The sequence below is a fragment of the Eschscholzia californica genome, unplaced genomic scaffold (assembly GCF_041429995.1).
Source record: "Eschscholzia californica isolate CP2 unplaced genomic scaffold, dmEscCali1.0.p SCAF_1, whole genome shotgun sequence".
Classification (NCBI taxonomy): Eukaryota; Viridiplantae; Streptophyta; class Magnoliopsida; order Ranunculales; family Papaveraceae; genus Eschscholzia; species Eschscholzia californica.
Genome location: NW_028238198.1, coordinates 20,841,988 through 20,860,967, shown reverse-complemented (window position 1 = coordinate 20,860,967; position 18,980 = coordinate 20,841,988). Strand labels below are relative to the sequence as shown.

Genomic DNA, 18,980 nt, shown 5'->3' with positions numbered 1-18,980 from the left:
TTTAATTTTGTAAACTATTTGCTTATTCTTTACTTATCATTTGACATTAGGTTTTAACTTTTCAAACAACGAAACGTTAGTTTAGCTCATAATGTTGTATTTGTTTCGCTTTCATTATTCTTCGTTTTACCCTTTTATGGTGCCCCCGCCATCTTCATCAATCCCACCACCAAAACCAGGTACATCGACGAAAGAGTAACATTAAAAAGCAAGAAAGACGAGTCAGATTCTAAATGTAGATCTTATGTGGTTTTTCGTGATTCATGGTTCAGCAGGCCAAAATCATCAAAAACGCTAATTACGTTGGACCACATAATTTTTTGTTCAGAATTTGTTCAACTTTTGTTGTTCGTATAGTATTTTTCCAGATGAAAACCGTAGATTAGTTGTGCAAAATGGTCTTTTGATTGTGATCTAAAAATCATTATTGAGTGTGACATCCATTGTGATCTAAAATCATTATTTAGTGTGATATTGTGGGTGGTGATTTAGAATCTTTTGGACAACAAACGGATAAGAAACAAAAAGAATAATTTGTAATTCCAATCTCACTATACCCCTAAAAGGAGAAAAGCAAAGGAATCCATTTCCAAATATAACAAGCAAAAGAAAACAAAATGAATTGGTGTATAAAGTACATGATGTTGGTCGACATTGAATAAACAGTTGAAGTTAAAGAGGTAAATAACACTGAGATATAGACAAATCATTAGGTTATAACTTTAACACACACATTTATATACATGAACATATTACTGGTTTCTACACAATCCCTTATTCAAAAAGCAAAGTAGGTCCAAGGAAGACTCTACAATAACTGGAAATGACGTTATTGCCCCTTGGATTGTTTGTTATAGGAGACCTTCATAGTATTTTAATTCAGGAATGATATATTAGGATTTAGGGGGTCCCCATGGTTTACCCTCTCGTGTTTTACGAGCTGGTAACATCTTTGATATATGAAATGTTATTGAGATAAGTTTTCATGATAACATGGTCTAACCATCTATTTGAAGGTAAGTTAATTCAAGAGCGGCTGAATAGAGCTCTCTGGTTAATCATGTATATATGAATAATCGCTTACTCTCTATTGGTTTATTTACATTAAGATAGTGTAGGATCAGATCATATACCTATTTTTACTTCACTCTTCTCCATATTATAGGCGCAGGCCGGAATAAGAATTTGGATGACCAACCTAGACTGCTTTCCTTTTATTGAAGCAGAAGAATTTGAACAACTCTTCTACTTCTAGTCACATTCAGAAAAAAATTAAACTTCTTAGTTATCTGTAACTATAGGGACCAATTGGATTCGAATTCTATGGACCATAAACTTCATCCTATAATATGTCTATGTCTGCAATGACTGTAGTTTCAGCTTATAAGAAAAAAGCTAAGGAACAAGAAAAATCAGACAGACACTAAGCAGAAATTTTATGTGATTGTCATGATTCGTGCTCTCGATGATTCTGAACCACTAAACAACAAATAATGACAAGCCACATAAGGGAGTCTGCCTAGTTTTTTTATTCTCTAGCATTACTAAAAAAAATGAAGTATACTTATTTTCTAAGTCAGCTTTGAACCTAATAAATCTATCTTCATTCGAGTAAGATTTAAAATATTTTGATTTTGTCTGACTCGTAAGAATATTTGATTTAGACTGGTTTTAATTCTATGTTAGACGCTTCAAATTCAAGCAAGTCATATGCATACACGAGAAAAAACATCCACTTAAGTTTGTTCTGAGAAAAGAAATGTTCTACGATCTAATTATACTACTATGATAAGTAAGAAAACTCGGATATAAAATATTTTATGGGAAAACAAAACCATTTTTCGGGGAAACAAGAACACTCGGGGTGAGAAAATCTTATTTTCCCTAAACTCTTTTTTTCGTGCTGGCCAAGGTTTTCAATGAAAACTTCTTTTTTTTTTTCTTCTTCCTCATCTCCTCCTACCATCAACACCTCTCTCTCTCTCGCTCTCTCTCTCTCTCTCGCTCTCTCTCTCTCTCTCTCTCTCTCTCTAGTACCCCTCATCCGCAAGAACCCAGGCGAAAGGAAACCTGCGCCTTCACGAAGAGTTCCAGATCGCAACTCATTTGTGAAAACAAAGGGTTTCCAGTCTAGATTTCCTCCTTGAATGTGAAGAGTGAGAGAACGGGGAGGGGGCGGGGGAGAAGGAGAGAGAAAGAGAGGGAGAATCAGTCAAAGTGTCAGCTAGTGATCGTGGTGTCAGGTAGTGGTGCAGAGGAGGAATAAGAAAAAAAAAAATGAAGGTCGTCGACAATGAAAGTTTGTCGGACCTTGCCACACGAAAAGAAGAAGACTTTGCTGCAGAGAAAAGAAGAAGAGGTAGGGAGAGCTTGGAGGAAAACAAAAGAGAAAATATCTATCTTTTTCTTCCCAAAGTTTGCCCCACAAAACATTTTTTTTCCCAAGTCACTTAGTCACCCACCAAATGAAATTCTAATTTCCAACCGACTAAAGAGACAAAGACAACTAAAATATGAACTACTCCTATAAGTCAATAACAAGCGTTTAACAGTTGAATTTGGTAAGTTATGAAGTTTGAGTACTCACATGTCTGAATCACAACTATACATACAACTTGTCAAACCTCTTTCTCTCTAGATCTCTAAACTCAAAGACTTTTTCTCTCTCTCTAAAACATGCATAAAATGATAAAATTAGCCTCATCAACACTAAAAAAACACAGAGGAACTAAAATCTTGCTAGCTAAATAGAAATCTATCTTTGTAATTGTAAACATATAAGAAATTGAGCTGAAAGATCAAGAACTGGAAACTCAGTGGTGTTGAGGAGGTGGTCCAGACCCTAGTGGTGGCGGTTTAGGTCTTTTAAGTGTTATTAATCTTGATCTTCTTTCTCCCACCATGTCTACTTCAACATCTTCCTGTATTTATTTTTAACAACAACAACCCATTTAAGGTATCATTAAAGAGTAATGCTAGGTAACACGAAAAACTAGAACTTGACAAATTTTAGGCATAATTTTTTTTATAGCTTGTCGTGATTCGTGGTTCACTGGATTAAAATCATTGGATCACAATAAGATTAATTTTTGTATAGAGTCTGCCTAGTTTTTTTCATTTTTCATGATTAAATTGTTCATATGCTTAGTGAGAGAAACTAAAATAGACAACCCATAATTCCATAAAGATGAAGAAGTAGAGAGAGTCGCAACGAAAAATGTTACGGAATAAGGAACAAGAACAAGAAAAACCAGACAGACCCTAGGCAGAAATTACCGCTGCAATTCGTGTTTTCGATGATTCTGATCCACTGAACAGTGAATCACGACAAACCACATATAAATTTTGTTAGTGTGCCTAGTTTTTCATGAAGTTAGTGAGAAAGAGTCACAACCCTTAAAAAAATGACTCTGTTAGTAGGAGAGAGATAGATCTTACACTGCTTTTTCTTTCTGCTTCTGATTTTGTTGGAGGAGGAGGAGGATCATTGTGAGTACTGGTTTGATTTGTTTCATGATCTTCTTCTTCTTTTTCTTCAGATGATGATAAATCATTAGAAGAAGAAGTTATCCAATCAAGACCCAAGCACTTAAAGAAGTCTCTTAAAATCACTTCACATAAATAACAAGGGTTCCAATAAAAATTGTTGTTGTTATAAGTAAGATAAGTACTCAAGATTGTTACTTGCTTCTTTGATGGTACTGCTTGATCAATATCATGGTCAATAATCTCCTCCCCCTTTGATGATGATGATGATGAAGTTAAAGTAGAGTCTCCCATCTTCTAAACCCTATACGACCCTTTTTCTCTAGAGAAAGTCTTTCTTTTGGTGCTTTTATTGCTCTTCACTCTAGAAAAAGTCTTTCTTTTGGTGCTTTTATTGCTCTCATTAAATCTCACCTTCCCAAACCATAGAGTTGTTCTGGTTGCTTTTATTCCAGCTGCAATACATTTGGGCTCTCTTGAATGCCCTTATAATAATATACTACTAGTATTTAGTTTGAGCACATCAGCTTGTTTTAGTAAGCCTAAAAAGCCCCACATGACACATACACATGCATAGTATTAAATCAATATGTTCTTGGAATAATGGGTCCTCATGCCTCATATCTCACTTGTTTTTTAAAAATGGCTAAAACACCACCATTGTATAATTAAGAAAAAAAAAATTATCCACGTCTTAGTAGGATGTCTTATTTCATGTCTCGGCTGACAATGAACAACAATGAAGTTTGAATTATCGGCAAACATTTTCTTTCTGGGAGAGAGAGAAACTAAAAAAACAACCCATAATTCCATATGAAGAAGTAGAGAGAGTCACAACGAAAAATGCTACGGAATAAGGAACAAGAAAAACCAAACAGACCCTAGGCAGAAATTACCGCTGCAATTCGTGTTTTACGATGATTCTGATCCACTGAAACACCACCATTGTATAATTAAGAAAAAACAAATGCAGCTTGTTTTTTAGAAATGGCTAAAACACCACCATTGTATAATTAAGAAAAAAAAATTATCCACTTCTTAGTATGACGTCTTATTTCATGTCTGGGCTGACAATCAACAACAATGAAGCTTGAATTATCGCAAACATTTTTTTCTAGGAGATGCTAGAGTGACTTAGAGGATGACATAATGACGTAGAATTCACTAAAACACAAGGTTTTTTCAAAGTTTGACTACAGTGGGGACCGCTTTTGTTTCCAAATGAGGAAACATGTCATCCTCTAAGTACCAAATTCTAAGTCACTTTGTTATTTCCTTTCCTTTTCTTAAACGTAAATATGAGATTTCATGCTTCGTACCACTGGCCTTTATACTAAGTTATTATGATGGGAAAGGAAGGGCATTTAACACTTTTTTTTATGAGATATATTAGCAAAGAAACCAACGTCCTTACATAAGCTACTAATTAAAAGCAGAAAGAAACGATAGTACTGTGAGAGATGAAGGATAAGAGGAAGATTCAGCTAATAGAAGAGTTGGAGAAGATGAAGTCAACTGTCATAACTACCACTACTACGATAGAGGCACTCTCGGCTATAGTTGCAGGCACACTTATATTACCACAAGGGCACTCGGGTTAGGGTGCTAATATCTAGGCTGTTATACTAAACTAACTATTCAATTAGTTAGTTAATGTTAGTTACTGTTTAATCTCTCTCTCTCTCTCTAAAGACTATATAAGGATATCATCCTCTCTGTAATTGTACTTTTGGTTTTACCTAGCTAATAAGATTGATTGAGATTAGTTCAACTCTTTACATGGTACCAGAGCAAAAAACCCTAAAATTGATTTTCGAAGAGCAAACCGAAATCAAGAACAAGGAAGAAAGCTGATCTTCTGCTATCAAGGAATCAGGGATACAGTCTTTATCATCATCATCATCATTAAACTTCAAACAATCAAAGATGAATTCGAATCAAAATCAGGTATCTTATAATCCAAATCTTATGAATTTAATATCTGCGAGATTAGATGGATCGAACTTTCTTGTTTGGAAAGATCAAGTTGAAAATGCCCTAATTGGCAATGATCTAGTGTGCTACATCGATGGCACCTATAGTGAACCCTCTCAATTGATTGTAGAGGAAGGAAGAGATATAGCAAACCCAGCTTACCTTCAATGGCGAAAAACCGATAGCTTTGTGAAATCTTGCATCAAAGCTACAATTACACATTCTATAGCATCTGATATTCTAGGATTAAAGACTTCTAGGGAAATATGGTGCTACTTAGAAACAGTATTTCTTCAAGAATTTGAAGCACAAAAGTCTTCTTTGAGAAATAAAATTCAAAACATAAAGAAAGGATCGATTCCCATATCTGAATACTTGAGTAAAATCAAGAATATTGCTGATTCCCTTGTAGTTGTGAATGGTAAAGTAAGTGAAAGTGAGTTAATTAGAATAGTTCTTCAAGGCTTAGGAAGAGAATACTCTCAATTTGTAATTACCATACAAAATAGAGATAGTAATCTGAGTTTTGGTGAATTAAGAAGCAGATTGATCCATCATGAACAATGGTTGAAGGAGCAAGAATCAAATAATGATTCAAGTGAGCTATACTTTATCAAGAAAGTACAGAATAGAAATAGCTCAAGATCATCATCTATGAGGCCTTCTAACCAGACCCAAATGCTTGAAAATGGTCAAAAGACACCATTTAGACCCAATTTGAGGGTTTCCTCTCAAAATAGAAATTTTTTTTTGATTTCACCACAGTACCTTGTGGGATATGCTATAAATGGGGACATACAGCCAGACAATGTAGGCTAAGGTATAAGGACTTCCCCTCAGAAGCCTCCAAATCAGCAAGTAGGAATTTTGCAAATTTGCATCTTCAAGAGATTGAAGATGAAGAAGAAGAGGAGGAAGAAGAGGAATCTGGTCCTCTTGAAGTAGAAGATGAGCAAGCTCACTTTGGTGCTGAGGAAGAAATTGAGAGTGAGTCACAAGAAAGCAGCTATATCTCTATAAACAATAAAGATAAGAGATGGATAGCTGATACGGGAGCAACAAGCCATATGACAAATTCTCAAGAAGTTTTAGATGATATTACTCCTTATCAAGGAAAGAATGGTGTTCTTATAGGAGATGGAAAGTGTCTGCATATTGCTAGTACAGGACAAGCAATTTTAGCTACTGGGTCACACACATTTCATCTAAAGAAGGTACTTCATGTTCCAACAATTCAAAAGAACCTCTTGTCTATCTCAAAATTTACAAAAGAGAACTTTTGCAGTGTTGAATTCCTCCCATGGGGATTCTTAATAAGAGACTTGTGGTCCAAGGAGGTCTTGGGAGAAGGACCAATGGTAAACAATCTTTACAGTATTGATTTTCAAATGGACCCTTATGTCACACCTAAAGAAGACACAGAAATGGCCTATTTGGCTAGAGGAACAGCTGAAACATGGCATAATAGGTTGGGACATGCATCTCAAGAGGTCATTTTACTTCTAGAAAGGGAGAAGAGGATTAGGATAACATCTAAGAACTTCAAAGAGGTTTGTTCATCATGTCAATTAGGGAAGAGTCAGAGGCTTCCCTTCCCTATTTCACTAAGTTCAACCACTGCTTCTCTTGAGTTGGTACACTGTGACATTTGGGGGCCATCACCTGTCACTACAAAGACAGGAATTAGATATTACATACTTTTTCTTGATGACTATAGTAGGTTCTTTTGGATTTACCCTATGAAGCTAAGGTCAGAAAGCTTGAAATGCTTTCAACACTTTCAGACACAAAATGAAAGACTCTTTTCTCTCTCTATCAAGTGCTTTCAAAGTGATGGTGCTCCTGAGCTCAGTAAAGGGGACTTCTATGCTCATCTTATGTCATGTGGAATTATCTTTAGAAGCTCCTGTCCTTACACTCCTGAACAAAATGGGAGAGCAGAAAGGAATAACAGACAGATAACCTCTGTGGGAAATGCACTGCTCTTTCAAGCTTCTATGCCTAAGGAGTTTTGGTTCCATGCTTATTCTGCTGCCACATATATCATAAATAGGACTCCAAGTAAGCTTCTCTCCTATAAAACTCCTTATGAAATGTTATTTGATAAAAGTCCAGACTATGCTATGATAAAAGTGTTTGGTTCTTTATGTTATCCTTACTTAGGAAACATTAAGCCTGATAAGTTAAGTCCTAAATCATCAAGGTGTGTCTTTATTGGGTATAGCCCAACACACAAGGGGTATAAGTGCTTAGACATTGAGACAGGAAGAGAGTACATATCTAGACATGTCATCTTTGATGAGTTCACCTTTCCTTTTGAATTAGATAAGTCCCTCTCAAGTTCAAAGTCACAGAAAGAGTCCAATTCTCCTTATCAAGTACTACAGCTTCCACCTCTTCCATTGAATGTTGATATGTCTATTCCTTCATATCACTCCACATACTCTTTAGATGATCAAGTATACCCTTCACCTACTGTCTCATCTTCAGAACACATATCTCCCACTAATTCACCCTCTCCTGCAAGTTCTAGCTTAAGAGAAGAAGAGGCTCCAAGACTCAATGTCACTAAACACCCTATGCAGACAAGACTTAAGAGTGGGATTGTTAAACCCAAGACTATTCCTGACCATGTAGCTCACTTTTCAGTACCACATCCTCTTTCTACTTTGAACACTCACTCCTCCTCATCTATAGCAGAACCAAAGAGTTATAAAACTGCAATTAAAGACCCAAAATGGAAACAGGCCATGGAAGAGGAATTCCAAGCTCTTCTCAAAAATGGTACATGGTCACTCATACCAAGAACCACCCACATGAATGTCCTTGGGTGTAAGTGGGTTTTCAAGGTTAAATGTCACTCAGATGGGTCTCTCCAAAGGTACAAGGCTAGGCTTGTGGCTCAAGGGTATAATCAGCAAGAGGGCATTGATTATATGGAAACATTTAGCCCAGTAGTTAAGATACAAACCATTAGAGTTGTTCTCACTTTAGCTATCTCTAGACATTGGCCTATTCAGCAGTTGGATGTCTCAAATGCCTTCCTTCATGGGCATCTAACTGAGACAGTTTATATGAGACAACCACCAGGGTTCTCTGACCCTCAATATCCTAATCATGTGTGTCATCTGCACAAGGCTATCTATGGGCTTAAACAGGCTCCAAGAGCCTGGTTTACAAGATTTGCATCATATCTTTTGAATTGGGGTTTTTCCAAGAGTGCTTCAGACACTTCCATGTTTGTGTTTCAATCTGGTGAGCACATGATGGTGCTTCTGCTTTATGTGGATGATATCATCCTCACTGGCACATCAGACTCCTTGCTTGATCAACTCCTTGCTGTGCTGGCTACAGAATTTGCTATGAAAAGGCTTGGACACCTTCATTATTTTCTTGGAATTGAAGTGAGTAGAAAGCCTTCCTCATTGTTTTTAACTCAAACCAAGTATACACTTGAGTTATTGGAAAAGTCAGGACTCTCTGATTCTAAACCCAGCCTAGTACCTATCTCAGCTCGTAAGAAGGTTTCTAAACTCGATGGTGAGCTTATTGATAATCCAATATTCTATAGAAGCATGGTTGGGGGTCTGCAATATGCCACTATGACTAGGCCTGACTTGACATATAGTGTCAATTACTTATCACAATTTATGCATGAGCCTAGGACTTCTCACTTAATCCTTCTCAAAAAGGTCCTAAGGTATCTAAAAGGTACTGTTGGAGGTGGTATTTTGCTCAAGTCAGGAGATGTTTCTATGCTACAAGCCTTTTCTGACTCTGATTGGGGGGGATGTCCCGATACTAGAAGATCTACAAGTGGGTATTGTGTTTTTCTTGGTTCTTCTTTGGTTTCATGGTCTTCAAAGAAGCAAACAACAGTGTCTAGGTCTTCTACAGAAGCAGAATATAGAGCTCTGTCTCTTGCAACTTCTGAGCTCTTATGGATGTCCTATCTTCTTGAGGAACTTGGGGTTTCAGTTTTTGTTCCTTTTCGACTTTCCTGTGACAATATGGGGGCCAAATACCTTGCTTCTAATCCTGTGTTCCATGCTCGAACCAAACACATTGAGATTGATTACCATTTCATTCGAGATTTGGTTATGGGTTCCACTTTGGAGATTCAATTTGTTTCTTCTGAAGCAAATTTGGCTGATATTTTTACAAAGGGTATTCTCTCCTCTCAATTCGATTTCATTCGAAGCAAACTCATGGTTCTTCCAACCATCGAACCATTAGTTTGAGGGGGGTTGTGAGAGATGAAGGATAAGAGGAAGATTCAGCTAATAGAAGAGTTGGAGAAGATGAAGTCAACTGTCATAACTACCACTACTACGATAGAGGCACTCTCGGCTATAGTTGCAGGCACACTTATATTACCACAAGGGCACTCGGGTTAGGGTGCTAATATCTAGGCTGTTATACTAAACTAACTATTCAATTAGTTAGTTAATGTTAGTTACTGTTTAATCTCTCTCTCTCTCTAAAGACTATATAAGGATATCATCCTCTCTGTAATTGTACTTTTGGTTTTACCTAGCTAATAAGATTGATTGAGATTAGTTCAACTCTTTACAAGTACTACATTCCATATTTTTTTTGACAATTTTTTCTACCCTATTTTGCGAGAGCATCAGCTTTGGAGTTGCATTCCCTGGGAGCATAAGTGAATATGATGTCTGTGAATTGATTTCTGAGAGCTAGCGATGTTGAGATGACTTTTCACGATTGTCAATGTAGTCCGTCACTCTGATCGTTGATGAAATTAATTATATTTTGACTATCGCTCTCGATATGAACATGTTGGATTTGAAGTTGGATAGCCCAAATGATGTCGTAGTGTATAGCTAAACTTTCACATTCTTCTACGTTTTATCCACGGACAGTGTCTGCTACTGCTATGATAAAATTTGCTTCATCATCATGGGTAATACATCCTATTCGAGCTGGTTACGTAAGTTTCATAAAAGAGGCAACTACATTTATCTTGAGGAATGGTGTCGATGGAGGTTTCCATTGTTGTTTCTGTGGTTTTTTCCTGCATTTGTTTGTTAGTGTGGTCTCAATCTTGAGTGGCGTGGTTGACGTATTGTTAATCTGCTCGATCATCTGAAATGGAGTTTGTTTAGGAGAGTTAAGCAATTCTCGCACCTAGTTTTCTAGATAAACCATAGTATTTTGGCATATAACGTAGTATGTTCCTCATCTAATAGTTTCCTTTGCTTAATCCATTGCTTGATCGTGGTTAATTGTTCCGATCTAACCTGAAAGTGAAACCATATTGCTCTGGCATAGTTACAGTGTAACATCACATGGTCTAAGGTTTCATTATCATTACAATTTATACAAGTGTAGATATTACCGATATACTTACCAATTTTGTCTCTTACTGGTAGACTATTAGTACAACATTTTCAAAGGAATAGTTTTATGCGTGGTATCGTATTCACATTCCAAATAAAAAACCAGTCTGTTGCGTCGTGCATAGGTCCAGTACTACCTGTTCTCAAATAATTATATATCGATTTAATTGAGAATTTTCCTGATTTGGTGAGTGTCCATATTGTTGCGTCTTCCTCGTCAGCCTGCAAGTTAATACTTAAAATTGCCCACATTAAAACGTCTCATGTTTTGTTTGGGAGCCTTTTACAGCAAATGCATTGACCCGAAAGCTACATATTCATCACTTTGGTAAATTGCACAAGACATGTTAAAAATAAAACGAATATAAACCCGAAACCTCTAATTAAATACTTCATAATCAGATTGCAACGAACCACCCCATACTCTTAAACAATATTCGTGGTAGATGTAAAGTTTCTCAATATTATTTCATTTAATTTGATCAAAGAGATAGCTAATTGTGTCATTCATGATGCTGACAATTTACTCGCTGAGGATGATCGACCAATATGTAACCAAAGAAGTTTCATTATTAAATTTTTTGATAGTGATTTGATGGGGGGTAATTGACTTCAAACAAGTAGGGTATTTGAGTAATGAAAAGGAGATTTGAGGAGAGAGAGAGACAGACTACAAACCAGAACACCTAGATATGTACTACCAATTTCAACAAAAAAAAAAAGGGTTATTTTTCAAATGGCCCCCAACTTTGTGACCAGCTTCCTGCCTAACCCCCTACTTTAGCAAATATTCTATGACCCAATTTTTCCGTTATCTTTAACTGTCCGTTACTCTCACTCCTCCACCTCATTTCCTCTCTCTGTCAAGTCACTTAAAACGCCACATCATCGTCTTCTCCGGCAGGGGTCGTCTCACTCCTTCATTGAAGGTCTGTTTCATTCGAATGTTCAGTATGTTCAGACGAAAATTTGGCCGGTCGGCGACCCCTGCCGGAGAAGATGATGATGTGGCATTTGAAGTGACTTGGCAGAGAGAGGAAATGAGGTGGGGGAGTGAAAGTAACGGACAGTTAAAGATAACGGAAAAATGGAGTCATATGAAAATATTTGCTAAAGTAGGGGGCTAGGCAGGAAGCTGGTCACAAAGTTGGGGGCCATTCGAGAAATAACCTAAAAAAATTATATGTAGTACCAATTAACTATTAAAGGCACCTAACTCTTAACAACTACTCTATATATTTATTACTATCATCTTTGGGCTCTGGCACAAGTTATTTATGAATTCCCATCTTTTTTTTTGATGAGATTATGAATTCCCATCTGATCAACAAACTTTGTCTCTATTTGGTTTTCTTTATCCTTAATGCTAATTTGTTTAAGATTCCAATATTGGTTTACACTATAAAGATACGATAATGAAATACATGACGTATAAAAACAAAATGAGCACGTACACTATAATTGATTTTTGGGCGCCTCTTAAACGCCATATAAATATTTTCAAAAGCCATTTTAAGGAGCATAAAGGCCATCTACACGACCTTTACTTTATTTAGTGTTCTATGATTACATAGAATTTTGGGAACTTCTACCTCGACCAAGACTCGATTCATGACCATTGAGACTTAAGAGAGATATGCAAACCACTGGATCAAAGACTGCACATTCATTTTTATATGCACACACATCTTTGTAACTTGGACAAAAAAACCTTACTTGTATATGCTTATAAAATTCACTATGTTTTAATATAAGGGGCGGTGTTGTATCAGCCCAAGCCCAAATACTTATCGGTATTGCCTTTTTTTTATTACCTCCAGATCCAAACTCAATAGGTACAAGATTTTGTTTCCGGTAAATGCTTCATAAACCTGCTCATAATATATCAACACTTATTAAGCATAAACATGTACCTATAACCTAGGCTCTAAATGCTCTCTCTCGAGCAAGTTGGCCTTTTTAATGGTTGCTTGTACAGACGAGTATCAGCACATCCACTTTCCATGAAAGGGTCACTAAGTCGGTTTGCTAAGGGTTCCACCCGGTCCCCGGAGATAACTCCACATGCCACTCAAAAGGGATCGAACTTTTTCTCTAATGCAACTTGATCGGTTATTGATGCTGGCTTTTGATTAGCACAACTAGTTTTGCGGAAACATCTAAAGATTCCAATTCGAAATTGGTCTTGGCTGATGAATAGAATGCTTTACTACACAATGGGGACTCTAGAATCATGAACCTAATACAAATGAAATAAAATTGCTAAACAAAGATATGTAAGAATCAAGAATGAGGAGTCTTAAATTTCAATAAAAAATATGAGGATCCCTAAACCTAAAGTAGGCCAGATCTTTGAGGATGGACTCAATCAAGACTCCTACCATTTACAATTAGTACGAAACATTCCAAACCAATATGGCACACCATTCACCCAATGTACTCATCTCCATGTTCATGCTCGCACTGGCAACCTAAAAACGCATGCACACCAACCCCGTGTCCGTTCCTGTGCTTGTGCATGTGTCCGTCGGTTGCCCATGTCTGTCCGGTTGCCCATGTCTGTCCGGTTGCCCATGTCCATACTCATTTTTCTCTATATGAAAAAATTTGACCTATGCCACAAGAGCTAGTGGACTTTTACACATTACTGGCTTTTATCTGTCTCAGTCGACTTCCCCTGTACATTTTTTTCCTGAATAACAATTTAAGAGAAATAGCTCAATAAGAAACATAAAGTTTTCAATAGTTTCTCGTGACCAACTCTATTTGGAGTATTGATCTAAAAACTCTTGTAAAAGTTTTTTTTAGATGCAACAAAAAAATGTACTGTAATAAAAATTTAACCATGAAATTGCAAACCACATCAACACTTGGACTACAATCGAACATAAAGTCCTAACGAAATAGAGGTAATTTTCGAAAAACTGTACTACATTAAGCCAGAGTGGACATCCAACCCAGTCCGGAATTGTCAATGTCATATCACATTTTTAGTGTTGACAATTACATCTTACATTCGTGTGGACTGAATTTTTCAAAACTTCTTATATCACGTATTAGAGTAAAGGGATTCAGACTCAAAAGTCAAAAGACCATTTAAAGATAAAATCATTGAGAGTGGATTCAATTACTTTGTGTAACCTCATCATTTTCTAGGAAGATGTTATAAATAAACTCTCCTTTTATAAGTCTAAATTGGGAATTTTTAATATGTGAATAATTTACCGTCTTCAATTTAACAGTATAATGAAACTAAGCCAACAATTTTCTTTTACTCACAAAATGACATTTGGCCTGACTATTGTTTTAACTGTGTTAGAAATATGGAATTAAAAATTTCCGATAAATATGAATTATGAATGGTTAGCTGACATATGTTTAGTATCAAGAAAATTGTGTTTACCTATCATTAGTATTAAGATAAATAGAAGAGAGAACTTACATTAGATATAGAAGAATGTGGAGTATTAGTAGAGTCAAGACCCAAGCACTTGAGGAAAGCCCTTTTGCCTAATTCAAGCAAATAGCAAGGATTATATGAAAAATACTCACTCCTACCATAATTTGTAGTTGAGGTCTCTTTTACTTCTTCTATTTCTTGATTCTCTTCTCCTTTTACAACTCTTTTGCTTGTTGATGCATCTCCTCTATTTACTACTATTTGATCCTCCCTTACCTAAAAGAGAAGAATATTAAGGATGTCTAGTTAACTAACAGAGACACAATCTTGCAACAAAAAAAAAAAAACATAGACAAAATTTATTATTTCCATACCATAAATAGAAAACTTGTGCATTTTACTAATCGCCAAATATTAAATAACGAGGTACGTGGATAAAACGTACAATCGCCAGAGATTCATTAACAAGGTACGGGGATAAAACATACTAGGGTTTTGTTCCTCTTGAACTTATATTTTTAATTCTAACTTATTTGATTCTAAATTTTCGATATAGTCAATCACAAATGTGTCAAAATTAATGTCAATGCATCTAACAATGTGGGGAAAATATAAGATATTTATCCTAAAGAAATAGATAAACTAGAGATAGCATTGCCCATACTAATGTAAAGATTGATGGGCCCAGAAAGTTAGGTCTATATCAAGTATCCCCAACAATACTAACCAGTACAACTATGTTGGCCAAGGCCAAGGGACATAAAATTTTATGTGCATACTGTCAAATGACCTCAAATTTTGTGCCAATCTCAAAATTTTATTCAAAAAGATTTCCCCTCTGTTTTCTACAATAAGGTTAAAGTTTCCTATTATACATGTTCAAATATGTCTCCTAAAATTACAAAATTAAGACCATTCTAATGCAAAATGAAATGACCAAAAAAAAACCCTAATAACAAAAAGGAAAAAATTCATGTAAGAGAAGAAAAATGGAAAGAGAAAAAAATACCTCCAGACCTTGATATGTTGTGATGAGCAACTGCTATTAGTAATATAAGTTTGACACTTCATATATTCCTCAAAGTGGGTTTTCTTTGCTGGAATCTGACCCATTTCCGGCGACGACTCATCGGAGACGAAAACAGTGAAGTAATAAAGAAGAAAAATAAGTAGAAACATAATCAATAAATGTACCCAAATAAGCCATGAAACTCCATAATTTTCGGCGATAAATTCTCCGTCGTCTCCGTCGAATATAAACATGTTTTAGATCAACTTAAGAAGATTTATAGGACTTATGAAGGTAAGAGAAAATCAAAAAGATGGTTATGTTTTGTTGGGTTGTTAAATGTTAATTAATGAAAAGAGAAGAAGCATAAACATAACAAAATAGGTAAGGATTAAGGAAATATTGAGAGATTTGTAGAAAGAAAAAGAGAGAGATTAGTAGAGACAGGGAGAAGAAGATGATAGATGATGAAGAGGATTGATAAACTTTATGTTAAAAAAAACAAGAGAAACTCATGTGTGTGGGTGTACCTTAATCTTTGTTTAATGAGGAAGAAAACAGAGATGTCATAGTATATTAGTAGTTTATATAAAATATTTGGTGGAAGGAATCAAAGTAAATAGTTAATGATAAGTGAAAACATTGATCTTTGAAGATCTAGTTAATGACTTGGTCAAATTCGTTGACTAGGATAAAAACCTTATTTCTTGTTTTAGAGGGTGTTTGATTTTTTGAAGATCTAGTTCCTAAATATCTCTCTCAACTTAAATCATGAATGGTTTGATGATCTAACAATCAACCCAAAAATATAATGGTTTCAAATTATATGAAGATCTAAAGAAAATAGTAAAACTTTCTGAAAACAATAACACAGTTTCGTTCACAGTAAGAATTTTTTTTTTATCTTTATCCAGACCTTCCGTTTCTGGGATTATATCTTATCACATATTTTTGTGTTTTAACAAAAAAAAAAAAAAAAAAAAAAGAGTCGGACAATCTTCATTCATCTAACCCTAATTTCTCACACAACAACGCTGAACACGGCAATCGTGACACTAAACTTGAAAAGAGTCAACACCATTAGATTATTTGGATGCCAAATTGTTTATATTTTCTAAAGTCTATCCACAAGGATTGTGGGACACAAATATGTCAAGATTTGAAGATGCCAGCTTGTCTAAGTTTTTCCAAAGGTCGGCTAATGATGTACTAGTATACTATATAAGAAGGTCGTGTGCTTTTGGGTCATACAACTTTTGTTGGGGCAAAATGATTTTGGGTCAATCTAGTTTCACACAAAGTTATTGAAATCAAGTGGCACAAATATTATTTTTATCTTCTAATCTTCGTCTTTTACCACTGCCTCTAACCACCAGCTCCATCTACAACTACATCGACCGTTACTATCAATTTTTTTCTCTATATCTCTCATTGTTCTAATGAGAGAGTTCTAGTGAGAGATCCTTTCCTTCACCATAGTATAGAAAAAGAGAGTTTGAGGAGGGAGAAAATGGGTAGAGGTGATAGCGGAGTAAATTGTGGTGAAGATGTTGGAGATTAGGATGTAAAAACAAACTTGCTGATTTCTTTTAGACTACAAGGTTATGATTTTGGCGGTAGCCACTTGTAGTATCTAGCAGATGTTAGGGAAGATAAGCCGAAGATTCATGTAGAGGGGAGTGTGATAGAAATCAAAGTAGAATAAGATTTCATTAATCGATTGAATTTCATAATGGTTCTATCAAAGAGAATGAGCTTATATAAGCCTTTACAATTTCAGTTATAAAGAGAGAAGGGAATAACATATTCTGTTATTCCTAACAACCACTAACTACCAAGTTTGTTATTTATCTAAAGGCACCCCCATTACTTATATCTTTTCTCACTTACACCTTAGTGACACCTTCTTCTTCACTTATGTTGACACTTAGATTACAACATAATTGTGTTCATTGTCATGCCCCCTCAAGATGATGGGTCGAACAGAACCATTAGCTTGCCTCTAAGATTGAGAAACAAGTCCTTAGCAAGACCTTTTGTAAACAAATCAGCAGGCTGTTCTAAGGATGGAATATGTCTGATTTCAAGTCGACCAGAAGCCACCAAGTCCCTAACAAAATGATAATCCACTTCAATATGTTTAATCCTAGCATGACAGATAGGATTTGCAGCAATATTCTTTGCTCCTAGATTATCACAGTACAAAACCATTGGAAGAGACACCTTTTGATGTAGCTCCACAAGAAGAAATGATACCCAAAGTAATTCAGCAGAAGTGATAGAAAGGGCTTTGTACTCAGCTTCTGTAGAAGACTTTGCAACAGTTGGTTGCTTCTTAGAACACCAGGACACTAATGATTGACCAAGTACAATACAAAAACCACTTGTTGATCTCCTTGAATCAGGGCACCCAGCCCAATCAGAATCTGAATAACCTCTTGGATTAGTAATGTCTCCTGGTGTGATAGTAATCCCACAGTCAATTCTCCCTTTGACATATCTTAGAATCTTCTTCATTAGCTGAATATGAGATGTTCATGGTGCTTGCATAAATTGGGCTGCATAGTTCACAGCATAAGCTAAGTCAGGTCTGACCATGGTGAGATATTGAAGACCCCCAACTATGCTTCTGTAGAAGGTTGGATCAGAAATAAGATCACCATCAGACTTGGACAACCTATTTCCACCAGGAACTGGAGTACAACTAGGCTTAGAGTCCAGCAAGGCAGCTTTTTCAAGTAAGCTAAGAGCATATTTCTTTTGGGTGAGGAATAGAGCAGAAGAGTTAGCTCGAGATACCTCAATTCCTAAGAAAAAATGGAGGGGACCCAAGTCCTTCATAGCAAACTCTTTACTTATAGTAAGCACAAGGGAATGCATAATAGAACCATTGCTCCCAGTTAGAATTATATCATCAACATATAGGAGTAAGACCATCATAGCAGAATCTGTAATTTGAACAAACATTGAATGATCATGAGCACTTCTCTTAAAACCTAAAGTGAGAAGAAAAGAGCCAAACCTCTGAAACCAAGCTCTTGGAGCCTGTTTCAAACCATAAAGGCTCTTATGAAGATGACACACATATGAGGGATATTCCAAATCAACAAAACCTTGAGGCTGAGTCATAAAAACCTTCTCTTGGAGAACTCCATGCAAGAAAGCATTGGATACATCCAACTGGTGGATATTCCACTCATTTGAAACAGCTACATTAAGAACTGCCCTGATAGTAGCAGCTTTCACTACTGGACTAAATGTCTCAGAGTAGTCCAATCCATCTTTTTGATGATAACCCTTTGCCACAAGTCTGGCTTTATATCTCTCCACAGAGCCATCAGACTTATATTTCACATTAAAGGCCCACTTACAACCCAAGAGATTCATAGAGGGATCAGGTGGAACTAGGGACCAAGTCTCATTCTTTTTCAAAGCTTGAAATTCTTCCTTCATAGCATTAACCCATTTCGGATTAGAAGAAGCTTCTTTGAAAGTTGAAGGTTCTTTATGTTTAAGTAACAAGGTTAGATAGGACTGAGATAAAGGGTGAGTAATGGTATAATGAGAGATATAATCAGGAATGCATTTAGGTTTGGATATGCCATTCCTTAGTCGAGTTACCATTCTATGACTTGGCCCAGGATCATTAGCTTCATTTACTGATGTGCTAACTTGAGGAGAGTGCTCAGGTACAGAAGAATTATCAAGCATTGGGGTTATAGGTGGAATAGGTAGGTGCAATGTGATAGGT

The 18,980-nt window shown here is 36.0% G+C and overlaps 1 protein-coding gene across 1 annotated transcript; it reads right to left on the bottom strand.

Annotated features, from left to right (window-relative positions):
• Nucleotides 1-13,061: 13,061 nt before the first annotated feature.
• LOC147565046 (uncharacterized) lies at nucleotides 13,062-15,823 on the bottom strand. The gene is made up of 3 exons (XM_086666386.1): nucleotides 15,238-15,823; nucleotides 14,263-14,496; nucleotides 13,062-13,512 (listed from the first exon to the last, which is right to left on the bottom strand). Exons 1-3 carry the CDS (start codon nucleotides 15,481-15,483, stop codon nucleotides 13,465-13,467), a joined length of 528 nt encoding a protein of 175 aa, XP_086522512.1. The 5' UTR covers nucleotides 15,484-15,823; the 3' UTR covers nucleotides 13,062-13,464.
• Nucleotides 15,824-18,980: the final 3,157 nt, after the last annotated feature.

Bases quoted from the DNA above. Each gene is read 5' to 3' on its own strand.
- LOC147565046 (XM_086666386.1), bottom strand. From the start codon at position 15,483: ATGTTTATATTCGACGGAGACGACGGAGAATTTATCGCCGAAAATTAT. The intron at 14,497-15,237 runs GTCTGGAGGTAT...CTTCTCTTTTAG, and splicing joins GCTCATCACAACATATCAAG to GTAAGGGAGGATCAAATAGT. The intron at 13,513-14,262 runs GTAAGTTCTCTC...ATTGTTATTCAG, and splicing joins CACATTCTTCTATATCTAAT to GAAAAAAATGTACAGGGGAA.